This window comes from Artemia sp. Qi Xiang Cuo, chromosome 9, assembly GCF_049724085.1.
Source record: "Artemia sp. Qi Xiang Cuo chromosome 9, ASM4972408v1, whole genome shotgun sequence".
Lineage (NCBI taxonomy): Eukaryota > Metazoa > Arthropoda > Branchiopoda > Anostraca > Artemiidae > Artemia > Artemia sp. Qi Xiang Cuo.
The window spans coordinates 15,181,668-15,198,806 of NC_142802.1; the positions used below are offsets into that span (position 1 = coordinate 15,181,668).

Genomic DNA, 17,139 nt, shown 5'->3' on the forward strand with positions numbered 1-17,139 from the left:
TTCGAACGGAAATTTAAATTGCTCGTGTCTTTTTTCAGTGACCAAAAGGATGGGGCGGCATCTAGCCCCCCTGTCTCTGCAAATCTTCCCCCCAAAGTCGTCCGACCAAAATTTTGAGACAGCCAATTTGTTCAAGATAGTTCAAAGGTACAATAAATATGCTTTTGGGGGTAATATAACACTCCATAATCCCTGGAGAAAGGGCTGTGTGCGGTATTGGGCATGTCGGTATCGGGTATTTTTAAATCATAGTTTTGTACCTTCTATATGATATTTTGATTAAAAACGGACAAAGATTAATTAAAAACAATTTTTTCTGAGGGAAGTAAAGAACAAAGTTGAAATTTTTTTTTTGTTAATGGGCCTCTGGGTCCTTTGGGATTTTTTTTGTATTGTGACGTTCTTTAAATTTATGGAATAGAAGAACTTGAACTTGACTTGAACAAAAATTATTACGTCACGGCAGTAGATATCTATGTTCCATTTTGCAGACGCCCCTAGGAACCACTGAACCGTATCAACTTGAATGAACTTAATCTAGGTCATCCCCTAGGGCACTCTTGAGGTTGAACGACCTTTATGTAGGTCATTCTCTATTGAGGTTCCATATTGCAGACGCCCCGGGGAGCCACTGAAGCGTATAATGTTGAATGAACTTTAGCTAGATCATCCCCTAGGGCACTCTTGAGGTTAAACATCCCCTAGGGTACGCTTGAGGTTGAACATCCACTAGGGCACTCTTGAGGTTGAACGAACTTTATCTAGGTCATTCTCTACAAGGGCACTAGGAAAAATTGAAGCGTATCAAGTTGAATGAAGCTCTACACCCTTTCAAAGAGAGTAAGTAGCCCCTCTCATATAGGTAATACTTCTATAGCAGCTCTACACCTTTTCAAAGAGAGGAAGTAGTCCCTTGCATATAGGTAATAATTCCATAGCAGCTCTACACCTTTTCAAAGAGAGTGAGTATCTTCCATTTCTATGGAGGCCAGGAACCACTGAAGCGTATCATGTTGAATGAACTTTATCAAGGCCATCCCCTAAGGCACTCTTGAGGTTGAACGAGATTTATCTAGGTCATTCTTTATTGAGGTTCCATTTTGCTTACTTTATGCTCCTTGCTATGTTATTTGCTCACTTTACGTTCCTTGGCACCTTTCCAGGGTACATGTCAACGCTATCCCCTTGGGACTCTCTTACATAATCTGGTTTTGGACGTTAGGGAGTGCTCAAAGTTGAAACTAATAAAGATGTAGATGCCGAGAAAAGAATTTTAATAAGGAAATTCAGTACAATCTTTAGAAGTCCTTAGAAATCAACTAGTGAGATGATTGTGTGATTGAACCATCAAGGACTGCAACCACTAATGACCCTAACCACCAAGGACCTAAACCTCCAAGGGCCCCCTCTCCCCAACCTCCAAGGGGCCCTTCCCTCCAACGTTTTGGGCTCCTCTCCCCCCTTTATTTTTTTTTATTTTTGTTTTAACATGATTATTTTCTTTACAACTTTTTTTCTCATGCCTCCCTTTTTACACGTTCAGAAAATCTAAGTATTAGAGTGAATAAATTCTATATCATCGACCTTTTGTCAGATTTGCTTGATAAAATTGAGAAAATCTATGTATAAGAGTGAATAAATTCTTTATCAATGTCTTTTGACAGATAATTGATAACACTGACAGAATTGAAGTATCGGAGTTAACAAATTCTTTATTAACATTATTTATCGATATCATTTGTCGGATACGTCGAATAACATTGATAGAATCTATCAATTAGAATGAATAAATTCATTATCAACATCTTTTGTCGGATAGGTCGGGATAAAATTGATAAAATTTAAGTGTCAGAGCGAATAAATTCGTTATTTTTTTTTTAAATTAATTATTTTTTACGAAAAACTTAATTTTTTATATACAATATTGATCAATGACGTCATAGTTGTTGGATGTAGTTCTATGAAGTTGGATGTTTTCTATAAAATAATTTCTATAAAATAATAAGGGAGAAGAAAAAGTTAATTGCTCCAAAATCGTATGGGATAATTTTCACACTTTTTTTTTAATCTTAGACACCATATACTGAATGGTATATGTGTATTAGCAGCTACCACGGTCCTGTGGAGATGAACTTGTCATTCTGCTAAGAAGGATTTGAGTTAAAAACACTATGTGGTAACGATCGATCTTAAATGATAAACAGAAATTTAACACTTGCTTTGATGCACTTGTTCCAATTGACAATAAGAAATTCATCAGTATATATTTTTCTTAACACACGTATCAAGTACCTGAATCTTAGCAAAAAATAAAACTAAGTTATAAATTTTCAGGTATTTTTCTAGTTTGAATTAAAAGATTAAAATTATTGCTCAGATATCATAAATATTTTGGCAGTTTACATAATTACAATAGTAAGAGACGATCACTTCCAATGTTAAGAAATATAAAAACCTATAACTCCTAAAAAAAAGTCAGATCAAAACAAAAAGTACACCATTATCCGGGTTGCAGCGGTAGCTAGCAACCTAGTAAGAGACGATCACGTCCAATGTTAAGAAATATAAAAATCCATAACTCCTAAGAAAAAGGTCAGATCAAAATAAAAATTACGCCATTAGAACCGCCATGTCTGAAACCCCTATTTAGAAAACTTTCTGTCACTTGGCTTGAACAGCAAGGGAAATATATTGGCTAGAAAATCAAGAAAATTGACTTTAACCACGTTATTCTCCACAAACGGCATATTTTTTCTTTCTCTTTTTTTCTTTCTTTCTTTTCCGCAGATAGCTTGGCACTGGAACATCGTAGAGAGTTGTTCAATGACTCATTTTAAAGGAAATTAATTGGGTTAAAAATCTTTAGTAACTAAAATAAATTATTTCTAAAAGAGAATAAATTTTTACACCAAAACTGCATTTTTTATGTCTTTTCATACTGCAGTCTTTTCAAAGGTATTTGATTTTTGTACATAAATCATAATCGTATATATTAGCGGTAAGATTTCAACCCACGCCTCCGAAGAGACTGGTAACTAACACCAGTGCCTTTAACCACTCGGCCACGCTGCCTCTCATAACTATATATGTGAATCCGGGTTGCAGCAGTAGCTAGCAGCCTAGTAAGAAACGATCACGCCCAATGCTAAGAAGTATAAACACCCAGAACTCCTAAAAATAGAGTCAGATTAAAACAAAAGTTCATCATTGAAACCACCTTGTCTGAAACCCTACTAGATAAATAAAGAATGTCGTCATAGTTTTATTAGAGCTATGACGTCAATAGAAAAACACAAAATTATGTTGTTGTTTCTGAAGACGTCAAGAAATAATTACAGTAAAGAACGATCTCTCGCCAATTCTTGCCGATGGAATATCCTATGAAAATTGTATATTACATAGTTTATTTCGTCAAATCAGTGTCTACATAAATTGCACACTGGTGAGCACAAGCAACAATCTCTCAAATTATGCAAGCTATATGCAATTCATGCTGATGACACCCAAGTCATACAAGGAATTGATTGGCACCTCCAATGGATATGAATATATTACTAATACTGATAGTACAGATGCACTTAAAAATGCTACAACTAGTGAATTACATCTAGTTGGAAAAAATATCATGAAATATTTAATATACCCCAATGGCTACCGCCCAATATTAAAGTGTATATACAATTGACGCTTGCTCCATCCAATTTCATTTTACGAAAAGAACTTGCTATCAATCCTGATGTAACTCTCTCCCTCACCTCGGCAATACTACATGTACGCAAACAATAGGTTATGAGTTCTGTTGCTTTGGCGGTGAAAAAACTAAGAGCCTCTGGAAATAATATTAAACTACTTGTTCCTCATACAATTACCAATCAACGTCATATTGCCACAGGCTCACGTACCTTCACCAACTCATCCTTTATCAATTGCGAAATTCCGTCAAACTTAGCCTTGGCATTTGTAAAAAGTGCTAGTGCAATAGGATCGTGGACTGGATGCCCACATAAATTTGAAATGTTTGGGCTTTCATCTCTTGTCTGCAAAGTAAATGGAATCCCACTCTACAATCTATCTTTTGATAAATCCTATATGGCATTGTATGAGTTGACCATGCAAACCCTAGATCATGATTCATAACTATTTGAAAATGGTATAACCGAAGAAATGTTCGCTAAAACACATGGTATCATTGTATTGGATTTGTCTGGCATCCAGGATATGAGTATAGTACGAACGGGGAGTGTGCGTTTAGAGTGTACATTTGCCGACCCATTAGCTGAGAGTATTGCACTAATCTCGCTAAATCAATTTGAAACCTATTGGGAAATCACTCCTGAAGGCAGTGTTCTACTAGACCTTGCACCATGAACGCGAGTCAAATAATCAATGCATTTAATATGGACCCCTGCATGTCCAAATACAGATTCTATTGTCTGTCCTTGGACTATCTTGAAAAAATTCAAAGTGCCAACAATACCCTAATCATTGTTAATAGCAGTCCGTTGACTGTGAATACTGGCCATTGGTTGTGCATCTTTCAAACAATGAAGACGATTGAATTTTTTTATCCTCTCGGCCTACCCTATACATACTATGCTCCACACATCAGAAACTATATTGTGAACAGTAGGAAAACTATTATTCAAAATCGGAAGAAAGTGCAGGATCTGACGACTAAAAGCTGTGGTTCCCATGCGCTACTATATTTCGTGTTCAGATGTCGCGGCTATACTTACAAGCAGTTTCTCAACATTTATGTAGACAATCCTCGTCTGAACGACTCTATTGTGGAAAATATCCTCTCAGACCTGTATTATATTGATTTTAGTGCCCTACGAGTAAAGTGCGTAAAAATGTATGTGAATTTGTTTATTAATAAATGAAAAACGTATATACAACAATGTCTTTATTCTTCACTTTAGATTTCTTCTTCGGTGTATAGGCAACTGTCGTATGCAACTAATGCTGATAAATCCTTTGAATTCACAATATATTGATCTTGATTGGCCGTAAAGTCAGGATCACATTTTCTACAGTATAATGTAACTTCACTCTTGTCATATCTCTTTGTATAGTCAATGATACTATTTGCATTCATATTGTGAAATTCGCGTTTTTCAATCTGTCTATTTGAAGCAATATCACATACAGTGTTTTCAAATGGTGAATAACAATCGGTAACTGCCAAATAAAAATCACTAGGTTTATAGTCATAATAGGCAGTGTCGTCACAACGATGACGTAGAAACCAAATTAACTTGTTACCCCAACAGTTGAATCGTAGACCTGATTCTTCCTCCCAAAATAATTTAAATCCACGACGATACCAATCTCGTAGAAATAAACTAAAATCACGTTTGGGGTTCTTTCCAATCATACCGGGGTAAGTATTCCCCCACTGATCACATTTGTCATAGTGGCAATTGGAGCATAGATGTCCTCTAGGGTGAGAGTCACAAATCTCTTCAAATCTGCTGACTCTAGACTGACAATGAATCGTTCTACTTATTCTAACAAAAATAAAGGGACATTTTCGACTTCGAAACAATTTTATTGTATAATTACAACAATTATATTACATATGTACAATTAGCGATACAGCCTATTGTCTTTGATATGCTTCACTATTGCACTTAAAGCACTTTGAAGTCTATTCACATGCGCTACATCAACTTTTGCAGCGAAGCATAATTTATCCTCCATTTTAAATTTGCTCAAAGATATCACATATCTTGCATGTACTTCATCCCATTGCAGACAAAGTCGTGATCCTCTCGTGATTTCCATCGCAATGTTTGATGCTCTTGTATCATTGCTACCAACTCCACTATCAACTTCTAATAGTGTAAACATTCCACTCATTATTACAAATATATCTTAATGAATAAAGTCAAACTGTTCTCACTCCTTGAATTCTATTCTCACACTAATAACAACAATAGCAAAAATCCTTCCTTATTTTCACTGCAATCCTGTCCCGTTTGCGAATCAATAATTTCCCGCCGAATATGTAATCAATTTCTCAGAAATCTAGTCCCCTTCTAGTGGGTCAATACATTTAGAATAAATTATGTAACATCAGTGAAGATATTGCCTCACTCTCGTCTGTATCCATTAGGCTTAGAAACACCCCCTGATTGACCTTGAAAAAGTTGTCATTGACCCGTTAGTGGATCAATAATCCATGCATAAATTATGTAACACCCACGCCTTCTGACCATTCCTACTCAGGTGTTAGCATAATGATTGAGTTGTTAGAGGTTTTGAGGGTTCGGGATGCAAAAATAGATTTGGAAGTTCATGGTAAGGAAACCAAGTTGCTTAGGCTAGGCATAAATGAAGGTGAAGAAGGGATGTTGGGTAACGAGAATATTAATCAAGTGGATAGCTTTATTTACCTGATTTGTATTATTAGTAAACATTTTGGATGTAGTGATGATGTAAAAAGCAAAATAGGTAAGGCCCAGGCTTTTTTTTCTCAGTTGAAAAAAGGTGACGAGAATGGGAAGATAAGTCGGCAAACCATGATTGGAATATGGAAAACTACATTAATGATAGTGGTTAAGCATGGCTCTGGAACGTAGTAAATTCAAAAGGTAAAGGAAGATCTGGTGAATATTTTTCAAAGGAATGGTCTATGGATGGTTTTAGTTGTCTGCTTGACTGTCAAAAAACAAGCTGTGAAAGAAACATGGTTTTATCCTACTTTCTAGGGCTATAATAAATGTAAAGTTGTGATGGCTAGGACTCGTTTTAAAGATAAAGGATGACAGATTGCCAAAGAGTGTACTTTTTGGCCATCCTGCAGGAGCCAAATGAAAAGCAGGCCGTCCGGAAATGACGTGAGAAGAGGTCTGAAGGAAACCGGAATTTTATGGGACAGTGCAAAGAGTGAAGCTTTGAAAATATTGGGACGGAGGAGTTTACGCAGCTGCGTTGGCCTTGGGTGGCTTGATGCTGCAATAAGCTGTTAGTAGTAGTAGCCACATTAGTAATGGGTTATGCATCGAATGTAAATAATAATGCAATGCAATATCGTAGTTTTGAAGCGTTTAGCAAACCGTCGGTTAAAGACGTAGAATCAAATTCCAAACACCATCAAACCCATTGGAAACAAACAATAGTCGTTATCTCTTTAGGTGAAGCAACCTAGCCTCAACTTGTCAATCTGACCTTTTTAGAAATATTAACGTAAATTACAATGGCACCAATCAAGGGGAGGGGCAGGGAAGGGGATTCTCTCCTTCTCTATAGACTTCTAAAATGCCTTTTCTGGATGTCTTCATTCAACTTTGTTTTTTAAAATTATATATATATATATATATATATATATATATATATATATATATATATATATATATATATATATATATATATATATATATATATATATATATATATATATATATATATATATATATATATATATTATTATTATTAATTTAAAAAATAATATGGGACAGTGCAAAGAGTGAAGCTTTGAAAATATTGGGACGGAGGAGTTTACGCAGCTGCGTTGGCCTTGGGTGGCTTGATGCTGCAATAAGCTGTTAGTAGTAGTAGCCACATTAGTAATGGGTTATGCATCGAATGTAAATAATAATGCAATGCAATATCGTAGTTTTGAAGCGTTTAGCAAACCGTCGGTTAAAGACGTAGAATCAAATTCCAAACACCATCAAACCCATTGGAAACAAACAATAGTCGTTATCTCTTTAGGTGAAGCAACCTAGCCTCAACTTGTCAATCTGACCTTTTTAGAAATATTAACGTAAATTACAATGGCACCAATCAAGGGAAGGGGCAGGGAAGGGGATTCTCTCCTTCTCTATAGACTTCTAAAATGCCTTTTCTGGATGTCTTCATTCAACTTTGTTTTTTAAAATTATATATATATATATATATATATATATATATATATATATATATATATATATATATATATATATATATATATATATATATATATATATATATATATATATATATATATATATATATATATATATATATTATTATTAATTTAAAAAATAAAAGTTTTTCTGAAGGAAGGTAAAGAGCGAAGTTGAAACTTAAAACAAACAAATTATTACTTTACAGTCTATATAACATATATTGATAAATCTAGTGTAAATAAACCAACTGGTTATATTTCTATAAGTTTGTAGGATTATAGAAAAGTAGTGCTTAACTCAAAACACAAAACAATATAGGAGTCTTGGTACAGTAAAACACACCATTTAAAGACATTTTTAACAGTAAAAAGATAAAGCACTTTTGGATTGTCGCCTATTTTTTTTTTTTTTTTTTTCATTTAATTTGGCATCACTTCTGGACAATGAGCTCAGTCGAATGGTTGACTGTCGTCTCGAATCTGAGAAGGATATTTTATGATCATTTTGTAGACAAGTTTGAAGTGAAGCAACCTTGATATTATTAGGATTACAGACTCGCTGTAGAATTTGTATCATAACTTGAAATTCTTTGTTATATAGAGAGAAATAGCCGGATTTCCAGAGATCATATTATGGTTTATTTGTTCTACATATCGAATAATGCCAGGTGAAACCAAGATGTTACATTATAAATCAATCCATTATTTTTGTATGCTGTTTAATGACTTTGGACTTATTAAAATGATATCTGTTTTTATGCCTGAGTTTTTAAGATAATTGTAATTGTATACTGAAAGTTACTGATATCACAGCTCGTGTAAGATATAAAAAGCGTTATAGATTAGTTTGTTGTTGTGAGGCTACGTACTCACTTTTGGCTCCTAAATCAAAATTCTGGATTTTTATACTTGGCTTTTGTATTTTCAGTAAAGTGCTAGTTTTCTATAATACTGCAAACATAGAGAAATATCACCAGTCGTGTATTTGCACTAGTTTTATAGATTCATGTTAGATATGCTGTGACGTAAAATTTTTTGTTCAAATCAAGTTCAAGTTCTTTTATTCCATAAATATAAAAAATTCTATTATCCAAAAAAAAATCCCAAAGGACCCAGAGGCCTGCTAACTGAAAGAAAAAGTTTCAACTTTGTTCTTTACTTCCCTCAGAAATAATTAGTTTTTAATTAATCTTTGTCCGTTTTTAATTAAAGTATCATGTACAAGGTACAAAACTATGATTTAAAAAAAACGCCCGATACCGACACGCCCAATATCGCATACAGGCTTTTCCCCAGGGATTATGGAGGGTTATATTATCACCAAAGGCATATTTATTGTACCTTTGAACTATGTAGAACAAATTGGCTGTCTCAAAATTTTGGCCAGACGACTTTGGGGGGAAGGTGCGCAGAGAGAGGTTGGCTAGATTCCGTCCAATTCTTTTGGTCACTGAAAAAGGACACGAGCAATTTTAATTTCCGTTCGAATGAGCCATTACACATCTCTCTACGATGGTCTGGTAGCCCGCTAGCCCTGCTAATGTTGCTGTCGCCTGCTAGTGAGCAGACGATTTAAGACTCTTACTAGAGGGGCTGGGACGGGGAGCATACGGGAAGGATTTTTATAAGCCTCCAATTAAGGGATTTGGACCATATTTATTACAGTTGTAGCGTTTGGTGCTTCCAAGCTTTTCCACTCAAGAAATGGTACCAAAAGTTAGCAATAGCTTTCAAATCACCCATTAAACATCCTCTAAGAAGTCTTGGTAGCCCAGTAGCCCCAGCTTTTCCACTTGATACATGGCACCAAACGGACTATTTGGCCCTTGCAGATAGTGGAATTTATGGGAAGAACGTAGAAGAGCAATAGCTTTTATATGAGATATTAAACACCTGTCTACAATATTATAGTAGCCCACTAGCCCCAAACCTTGGGAAACGGCACTAAAAGTGCCATTTTTAGTGCCAAATGGCACTTGTAGATGGTGGAATTTATAAAAAGCATGTTTGTATGAGGAATGGCTTTTAAATGAGCAATTAAAAATCTCTGTATGATGTTCTGGTAATCTGCTAGCCCTAGAAAAAAGGAGACACATTAGCGCTGCTGATACGCTTTTTTTCGAAATTACCATAAATTTCTTTTCGGAATAAACTTTTACTTTTAAAATGAACCGAAGTAAAAGTTACCATTCCTGAATCAAATGGTTCGTGGTAATGAACTGTAAGCAAGGAGCGATGCAGCTCAATAGTAACCAAAACTCTAAGAAACACAGTCTTGATAACAATAGATATGTTACCGTAAATGCCCGGATTCTGTTGAGTGTCTAGTCGACATTCACAGGTGAATGTGAACAAAAACATAGTCGCTTGGTGTATGGCCGAAATGTTTGTGAAATATCCTTATTTCTGACTTTCACTTGAGAATGTCGACATTCACCATATGCCGTACTAATGGTGTGTTTTGAGCACATTGAGATTTATGTGTAATAATTTTTTATCTATTTTGCAACTCTTTAAGCATACTTGTTCTTCCTCCGGGCCTATTCTTATATGAGCTTCGTAAAGGATGCTGAATAGTTCCTTGTTGGTAACATAAAACTCTATATTCGTTTCTCCTAGTTTTAATGGCACAATCAACTTCTCTTTATCATTAGTTTTTACAAGATCAAACATTTTAATCGTCTATAATCCAATGGAGTGTTGCGTTTAATTTTAGCAGAAACCACTTCAGAAAGTATTTAGAGTGATTTTCTTGAGAAAAATAAAAACAAATGAATTCTCGTTTATCCGCAATTAATGCACTTAACTTTTCAGAAAAAAAGGATCACGATTCACTGCAGTATCAGTTCTGTATAAATCAGGGTATTGTAATTAAAAAAAAAAAAAAAAAAAAAAACGTTGCTGTCACCATCAAACTTTGCATAAAACTGACACAAAATTTGCAGGAGACCGACAAAGTTGACTGAATCCAAGCAGAGATAAGGATTTGATTTATCCTATTTTATCCCTCAATTACTGATAAGGATTTTGTTTTAAGAATTGTGGTTTCTTTCTCTATTTTGGATATTCACCAGCATATCTGTGATTGTCGACATGCACCGGTGAGGGTCCGAATGCACAAAAATCTAATGAAATATTTGATCTTTCACTGACGTATTTGGTGTTTGCTGTTATTCACCAGTGAAAGTCAACATTCACCATTTTTGGACATTCACGGCAAGATATTCATCAAAAGAATCAAATTTTGATGCTTGTTCAAAATATGTAAAATTCATCAAATATAATATTACACATCAAAAGTTACGAGCCTGAGAAAATTTGTCCAATTTTTGAAAAAAGGGGGACACACCCCCAAAATGTCAAGTGATGAAAATGACACCATCAGGTTCAGCATACGTGAGAACCTTACTGCAAAGGTTTCAACCTCGTATGCACAAAATTGTGGGATTTTGGATTTTTTGCCAGAAGAAGGATCACCAAAATTCGAATCTTTCATTCACAATGCGCTCTGTTTTGGGACATTACACGTCTCCTCCTTGGGCTAGACAACTAAGCACAAACCTTTTAGGTAGATTTGTTAAGACTACTGATTTCGTTCATTCCCTTTAAGATTCTTTTTTTTTTTTTTTTTTTTTTTTTTTTTTTTTACACCCTTATATTAGCTCATTTTAGAGTCACCACAATTTGTATATTTTTCTTTTTATCTATGTTCTATCAGTTTTTTTTTTTTTTTTTTTTTTTTTTTTTTTTTTTTTTTTTTTTTTTTAGTTGACGCATGTGACAGGAATGTTGTATATTGGCATTATTTATTTAATTGTGTTGCAATTGTATTTTAATTGTTTTATGACAAAGCAGTGCTGAATTTCTCTGATTATTGTTTTTCGACGCAGGCATTTGCTACATGTGAATGACCCCCTACCAATAGCACAATAAGTGATACCTGACATGGCTCAATGATTATTGACTAAAGTGACACCCAAGCAAGCTAGTGATTACAGAAGGCACAGATTAATCAAGTGATACGAACGCATATGACCGATTGGTCGAACGCGTCAAACCCCAAACAACAACAACAACATTCGAATCTTTTGATGTGTCTAGTGTTATCAACACTGTTTCTTAGAGTTTTGGTTACTATTGAGCCGCATTGCTCCTTACTTACAGTCGGTTACCATAAACTGTTTGAAAAGTTTCAACTTTGTTATGTTCCAAATGCTATCTTCACCAAATACAATTTTATTAAATTGCATCCATCTGTTTTTTATATACGCAGCCAAAGACTCTTAATCATTGTCTCCAGAGTGTTGTGGCCTACTGCTTAAGGGTATACAAACCTCTACGGAACTCAAGGTGAAGAACTGTAATTCTCCTATACAAATGTGGATCTAGAGCAAAATCTTGGGGGGGGGGGGGAGTATGACAAAGGAGTCAAAAATTGACAAGTTTATTTTAAAAAAAGAAAAGAATGGATTGCGGGCACCAGAAAAAATATTTGGAATCCGGGGTCCCCCCAGTCTCCTTCCCCTGGATGTTTTCACACTAAACTTTTACTTTTAAGATTAACTTAAATAATAATTACAATTCCTGAATCAGTGTCAGATGGCAAACCCTTCTAGTGGAAAATCTCACCTAAAATCCTACAAAAAATCCCACCTCAAAATCGATCAAATTTTGGCGATGAATCATGATTTGTTGGCATAATAAAAAAAAACTGTGTTGGTTAAGAATTATCAAAATCAGCCAAAACAAAGACATATTCTCCACACGATCATATAGAAGCCCCAAAACCATGACTGAAAAAGACACCCGATACCGATACGCCCCATACCACTTACATCCCTTTCCCAAGGGACTATGGAGGGTAAAGTTATCCCTAATAGCCTCAGTTATTTCACCTTTCAACTATACTGAGAAAAACGGCTATCTCAAAATTTTTGTCAGACGACTTTAGGGGATGAAGGCTCAGGAGGAGGGGGGCTAGCTGCCCTTAAATCTTTTTGTCACTTAAAAAGGGCACTATAAAATTTAATCTCCATTCGAATTAGCCATTAAACATCTCTCTATGATGTTCTGGTCACCCCCTAGCCCCGGTAGAAAGAAAAGGCAGACATCAGTGTTACCCATGCCAGAAAGGGATTTTTTATCATTAGGAAGTTTTTTTTTTTCAAAATGCGTTGATTGACTTTTGATTACTATGCGCTGCGGTCGTATATATATATATATATATATATATATATATATATATATATATATATATATATATATATATATATATATATATATATATATATATATATATATATATATATATATATATATATATATATATATATATATATATATATATATATATATATATATATATATATATATATATATATTTATATATATATATATATATATATATATATATATATATATATATATATATATATATATATTTACCTCTAATTCTTATCCTTGTGTGATTTTTAAACACAGACCATGGTTTGTTTTTTGATGTATTATCTTAGGTATGGAATGAAACTGGAAAATAAAGTTTAGTTGTCACTAAAAATACTGCTATTGTATGGAAATTGTTCACTGTTTTATATGCATAGATTGGGCACGTATACACTCTCAATCAATCTAGATTCCGCACAGTTCTACTAAGGTTGATGGGTCGCTGATGTTTCGATCTTGATTTTTCCCTCTTTTTTCAGGATAGTCGATCATGGTTGTTGGACCCTACTCTTCAGAATTTCACAAAAAGCTGGAAAAAATGTCAATGATGTTATCATCACAAGGGCAACAAGCATATTTTTTATAAACCAAATGTCAGGGAATCTTTACCCATTGCTTTATGGATTTTTGACGATCTTATATCCTTTTAATCACAAAAATGTATAGTGACAAAATCAAAAGAGAAATTTCGGTTTTACAAAAAAAGAGGGAACCAGGCGTTTGTTTCATGGGATATGGATTCAGCTCTTCAGGAATATCAAACTGCTTCTAAATGCACTTCATGTAAAGAAGACTTGGCTCTGTCCTATGGCAATATTTCAGCTGTCTTGTTTCAATCAAATTATTATTTAAGATGTCTAGAAGCAATAGCTGAAGCATTATCTTATGACTACCCAAGAGACAAATTTAATAAACTCTGTAAAAGAATCAGAGAGTGCTTCAAGAAATTAAGAGGTGAAGCACCTCTTGGAATATCTCTTCAGCGGGATCAGTCAGCTTTTCTGAGAGCATTAAGGGAGAACAATTGTACTCTTAACCCCGATGACGAATTATTTATCCCTAGCTTTGCTTTGAAATATGTTGGGGAAGAGGATTTCAAAAGAAACGCAGATATCCCGTCTATCTCTGAATCTGTATCCATGTCTTTGGATGAAAGTAATGGTTTCTCAATGGTTGCAAATGCTGATACATACCCAGGAGATATGATCCTTGCTGAAGATCCAGTGGCAAAAAGTTCGGTATTGAACAGTTCTCTTTGTCACGAGTGTTTTTACCCCGTGCATATACCCTATCCTTGCGAGAGCTGTGTTTATGTCATGGTCTGCTCACGTAAATGGACAATTCACGTAATTTGGACAATTCGACTTATTTGCCAGTATACACCCCAAAACTTTATTGATCCAACCCTTGAAGTTTTTGAAGAAAATAGCAAAGCAAAAAGTGTTTTGGGAAAAATTTGTAAACTCCGATCGAACTATAAAAATGCGGATTTGACAACAAAAATTCAAACATGCTATATTTCTTTGTTTATTATGAAATTATTTAAAGATTATTTTAAAGAATTCAAAACTATGATTAAGAGCCAAATTAATTCAGTATCTGATGAATTGTATCATGCTGCACTTGCAGTTGCAAAGCTAGTTTCAGCTGCTAAAATGAATAGAGCAGCTATAAATCCAATTCCCCCTAAAAATTTAGCGGCTTCTTTATGTTTTACATTTAGTAGATTTAATCATTCGTGCTGTAACAATACGTTTACTTATGATGTAGGTGCAAAGAGATTCCTTGTTGCAAGAAGACCAATAAAGAAAAGTGAAGAAATTACAACAAATTAAGGCTTGGGGCTTCTAGACGCAACACATGCTGCAAAGCAGCAGTATCTTAAAAGTGCATACTATTTTTAATGCCATTGTACTGTTTGTCAATCCCCTCCATAATTCGATAAAGAAATTAATGGAGCGGTCTGTGTTGAAAATATACTAACTTTTCTATGCAGTGGTTGTAACGAGAATTTCATTTTATGTGAAGAAAACCAAGGCAGCGAACTATTTGCAAGAAATGCAAGCAGATCATTCAATTAACAAATATTCCAGCAAAAAAGGCTTAAAGCTTCAGAGCTGTTGCGTTGTGAATATTTTTGCGAGGAAGAAAGGTTTAATGAACTGCTGGATGCCATAGACGACTTCCATTTTTTGTGTGGTTCTCCGTCATTTACTGGAGTTTCGTTCGACGAGAAACTCAAAGGCATTTGTGTTGGATCAGTAAAGCAAGCTGTTTTATGTGAAAGAAAATAATAAAAAATTTATTTTGTCCTGATAATTGTTTGCAGTGGAATTTATGTATGCAGTTCTCGATACGGACATTGTTTGTATATGATAATATCCTCACTCAGTTTAATTACTTTTTTTGGCTAAGGTGTGTTCAGGTCAATAAATGAACTGTTTTATTAACAATCTGTAACACAAGAAAATGCTCCAGGGTGGTAACACAATCAATAGAAATATAAAATCCGTAAATATAAAATCCTATAAGGTATTGTTGCTATTAATTTATCTATTTTATTATTGCTTTGCGCACATAATACTTATTTTTGGTTTTATGAAGCATGGTAAAAGACAAGCCGCTTGCTGAAAAATACATAGACTGCAACAAATATTGTCAATTGATATTTCTAAAAGTATTATTTGGCTATCAGTTTCCTATACATTCAAAAGTAATATTTTATAGAGAAGTAAAAACAAAACCGAAATAGGGATTTTGATACCCATTTCCTCAAAATTAAAAATAATTTTTTTTTTTTTTATTGAAAATTAGGAGTAACATTAAAGCTTAAAACTAACAAGAAATTATTCCGTGTATGAGGAGGGCGATCCCCTCCTTGACCCCTCACTCGTTACGCTGAAGTTTTTCAGTGCTTTAATAAAGCTTATTCTCCCAATCCAGCGGCACAAGTATTTCAACAGTCGTTCTTAAAGAAAAAACTGATCCAATGTTGCCAGCCCGTAGCTTGGAAGCTTTTCATTAAACTGACAACATTTCTTTTGGATGTTACTATGAAGTTTTGCCAGATCATTTCTAGCCGACTTTTCAACAGCATCCGCTCTTTCAAAAAGAACTTTAATCTGTAATTTTGAATACTTTTCGTAGTACTGGTAAAACATTCGTAAAATGTTTCTCAATTTACGAAGATCAGCATGCATTTTTGCCATCTCCTTGGACTTCTGAATGTCATTTTTAACTTTGTCCTTATGCATTCTTTGGTAAAGCCTCGCAGAGGTTTTAATTTTTTCATTATAGCTTTTGTTACCCTAGTATCTATCCATTATTCTGGTAGCAACTGTTTTCTTATGTTTGTGTCGGTAATCTTTATTATTATCATACCGTTCCTTGCTCTTTTGTTTGGCTGTCTCAATTTTCCCTTCTCAATACCCCTGATCCGTTACATACCTCTGTTTTGATCTGTCATATTTTATTTTCTTAAATCCTGGATCACAAGACATCTTAGTAGCAATCCTTACGCGTGCTCGAGCTCTATTGCGTTCGTTGGCATTTTTATCTCTTTTAAATAAACTTTTCTTATATTTCAGGATGTTAGCTTTATTTTTTGTGTAGTAAAGTTTTTTATTAGTATAAATTTGGATTGCTCTATTTTGATGCTTTTTTTGGTTATTCTTTCTTTTTTTCCATTTGCGTGAGACCATATTTTTTCAATGTTTAAAATTATTATGTACACTATACCACGTGTCGAGTAGCTAAAACCTAGCATAAAACAAAACTAATTTTAAAATTTTCAGGTATTTTTGTAGTTAAAATTAAGAAATTACTATTATTGGTTAGACATCATAAATATTTTTGCAGTTTACATAATAACTTTGGCGATTAAGCCAAAAAGAAAATTTTGGTTCCCAGAGACAAAAAACAAAACTAATTCAAAAATTGTCAGGTATTGTTCTAGTTTGAATTAAAAAATTAGTATTATTGGTTAGACATAATAAATATTTTTGCAGTTTACATTATAACTT

General features: G+C 34.1%; 1 protein-coding gene across 2 annotated transcripts; it reads left to right on the forward strand.

Annotated features, from left to right (window-relative positions):
* Positions 1 to 8,349: 8,349 nt before the first annotated feature.
* Positions 8,350 to 16,666, forward strand: LOC148948354 (uncharacterized). Of its 2 annotated transcripts, none has more exons than XM_089093896.1 (2): positions 8,350 to 8,562; positions 13,597 to 16,666. In XM_089093896.1, exon 2 carries the CDS (start codon positions 13,852 to 13,854, stop codon positions 14,950 to 14,952), a length of 1,101 nt encoding a protein of 366 aa, XP_088950022.1. In that variant the 5' UTR covers positions 8,350 to 8,562; positions 13,597 to 13,851; the 3' UTR covers positions 14,953 to 16,666. The 2 variants fall into 2 exon arrangements, with proteins under 2 accessions (XP_088950022.1, XP_088950023.1); XM_089093897.1 differs by having other exon boundaries at positions 8,350 to 8,416.
* The last annotated feature ends 473 nt before the right edge of the window (positions 16,667 to 17,139 follow it).

Excerpts from the sequence above, each read along its gene's own strand:
- LOC148948354 (XM_089093896.1), top strand. The coding sequence starts at position 13,852 with ATGGATTCAGCTCTTCAGGAATATCAAACTGCTTCTAAATGCACTTCA.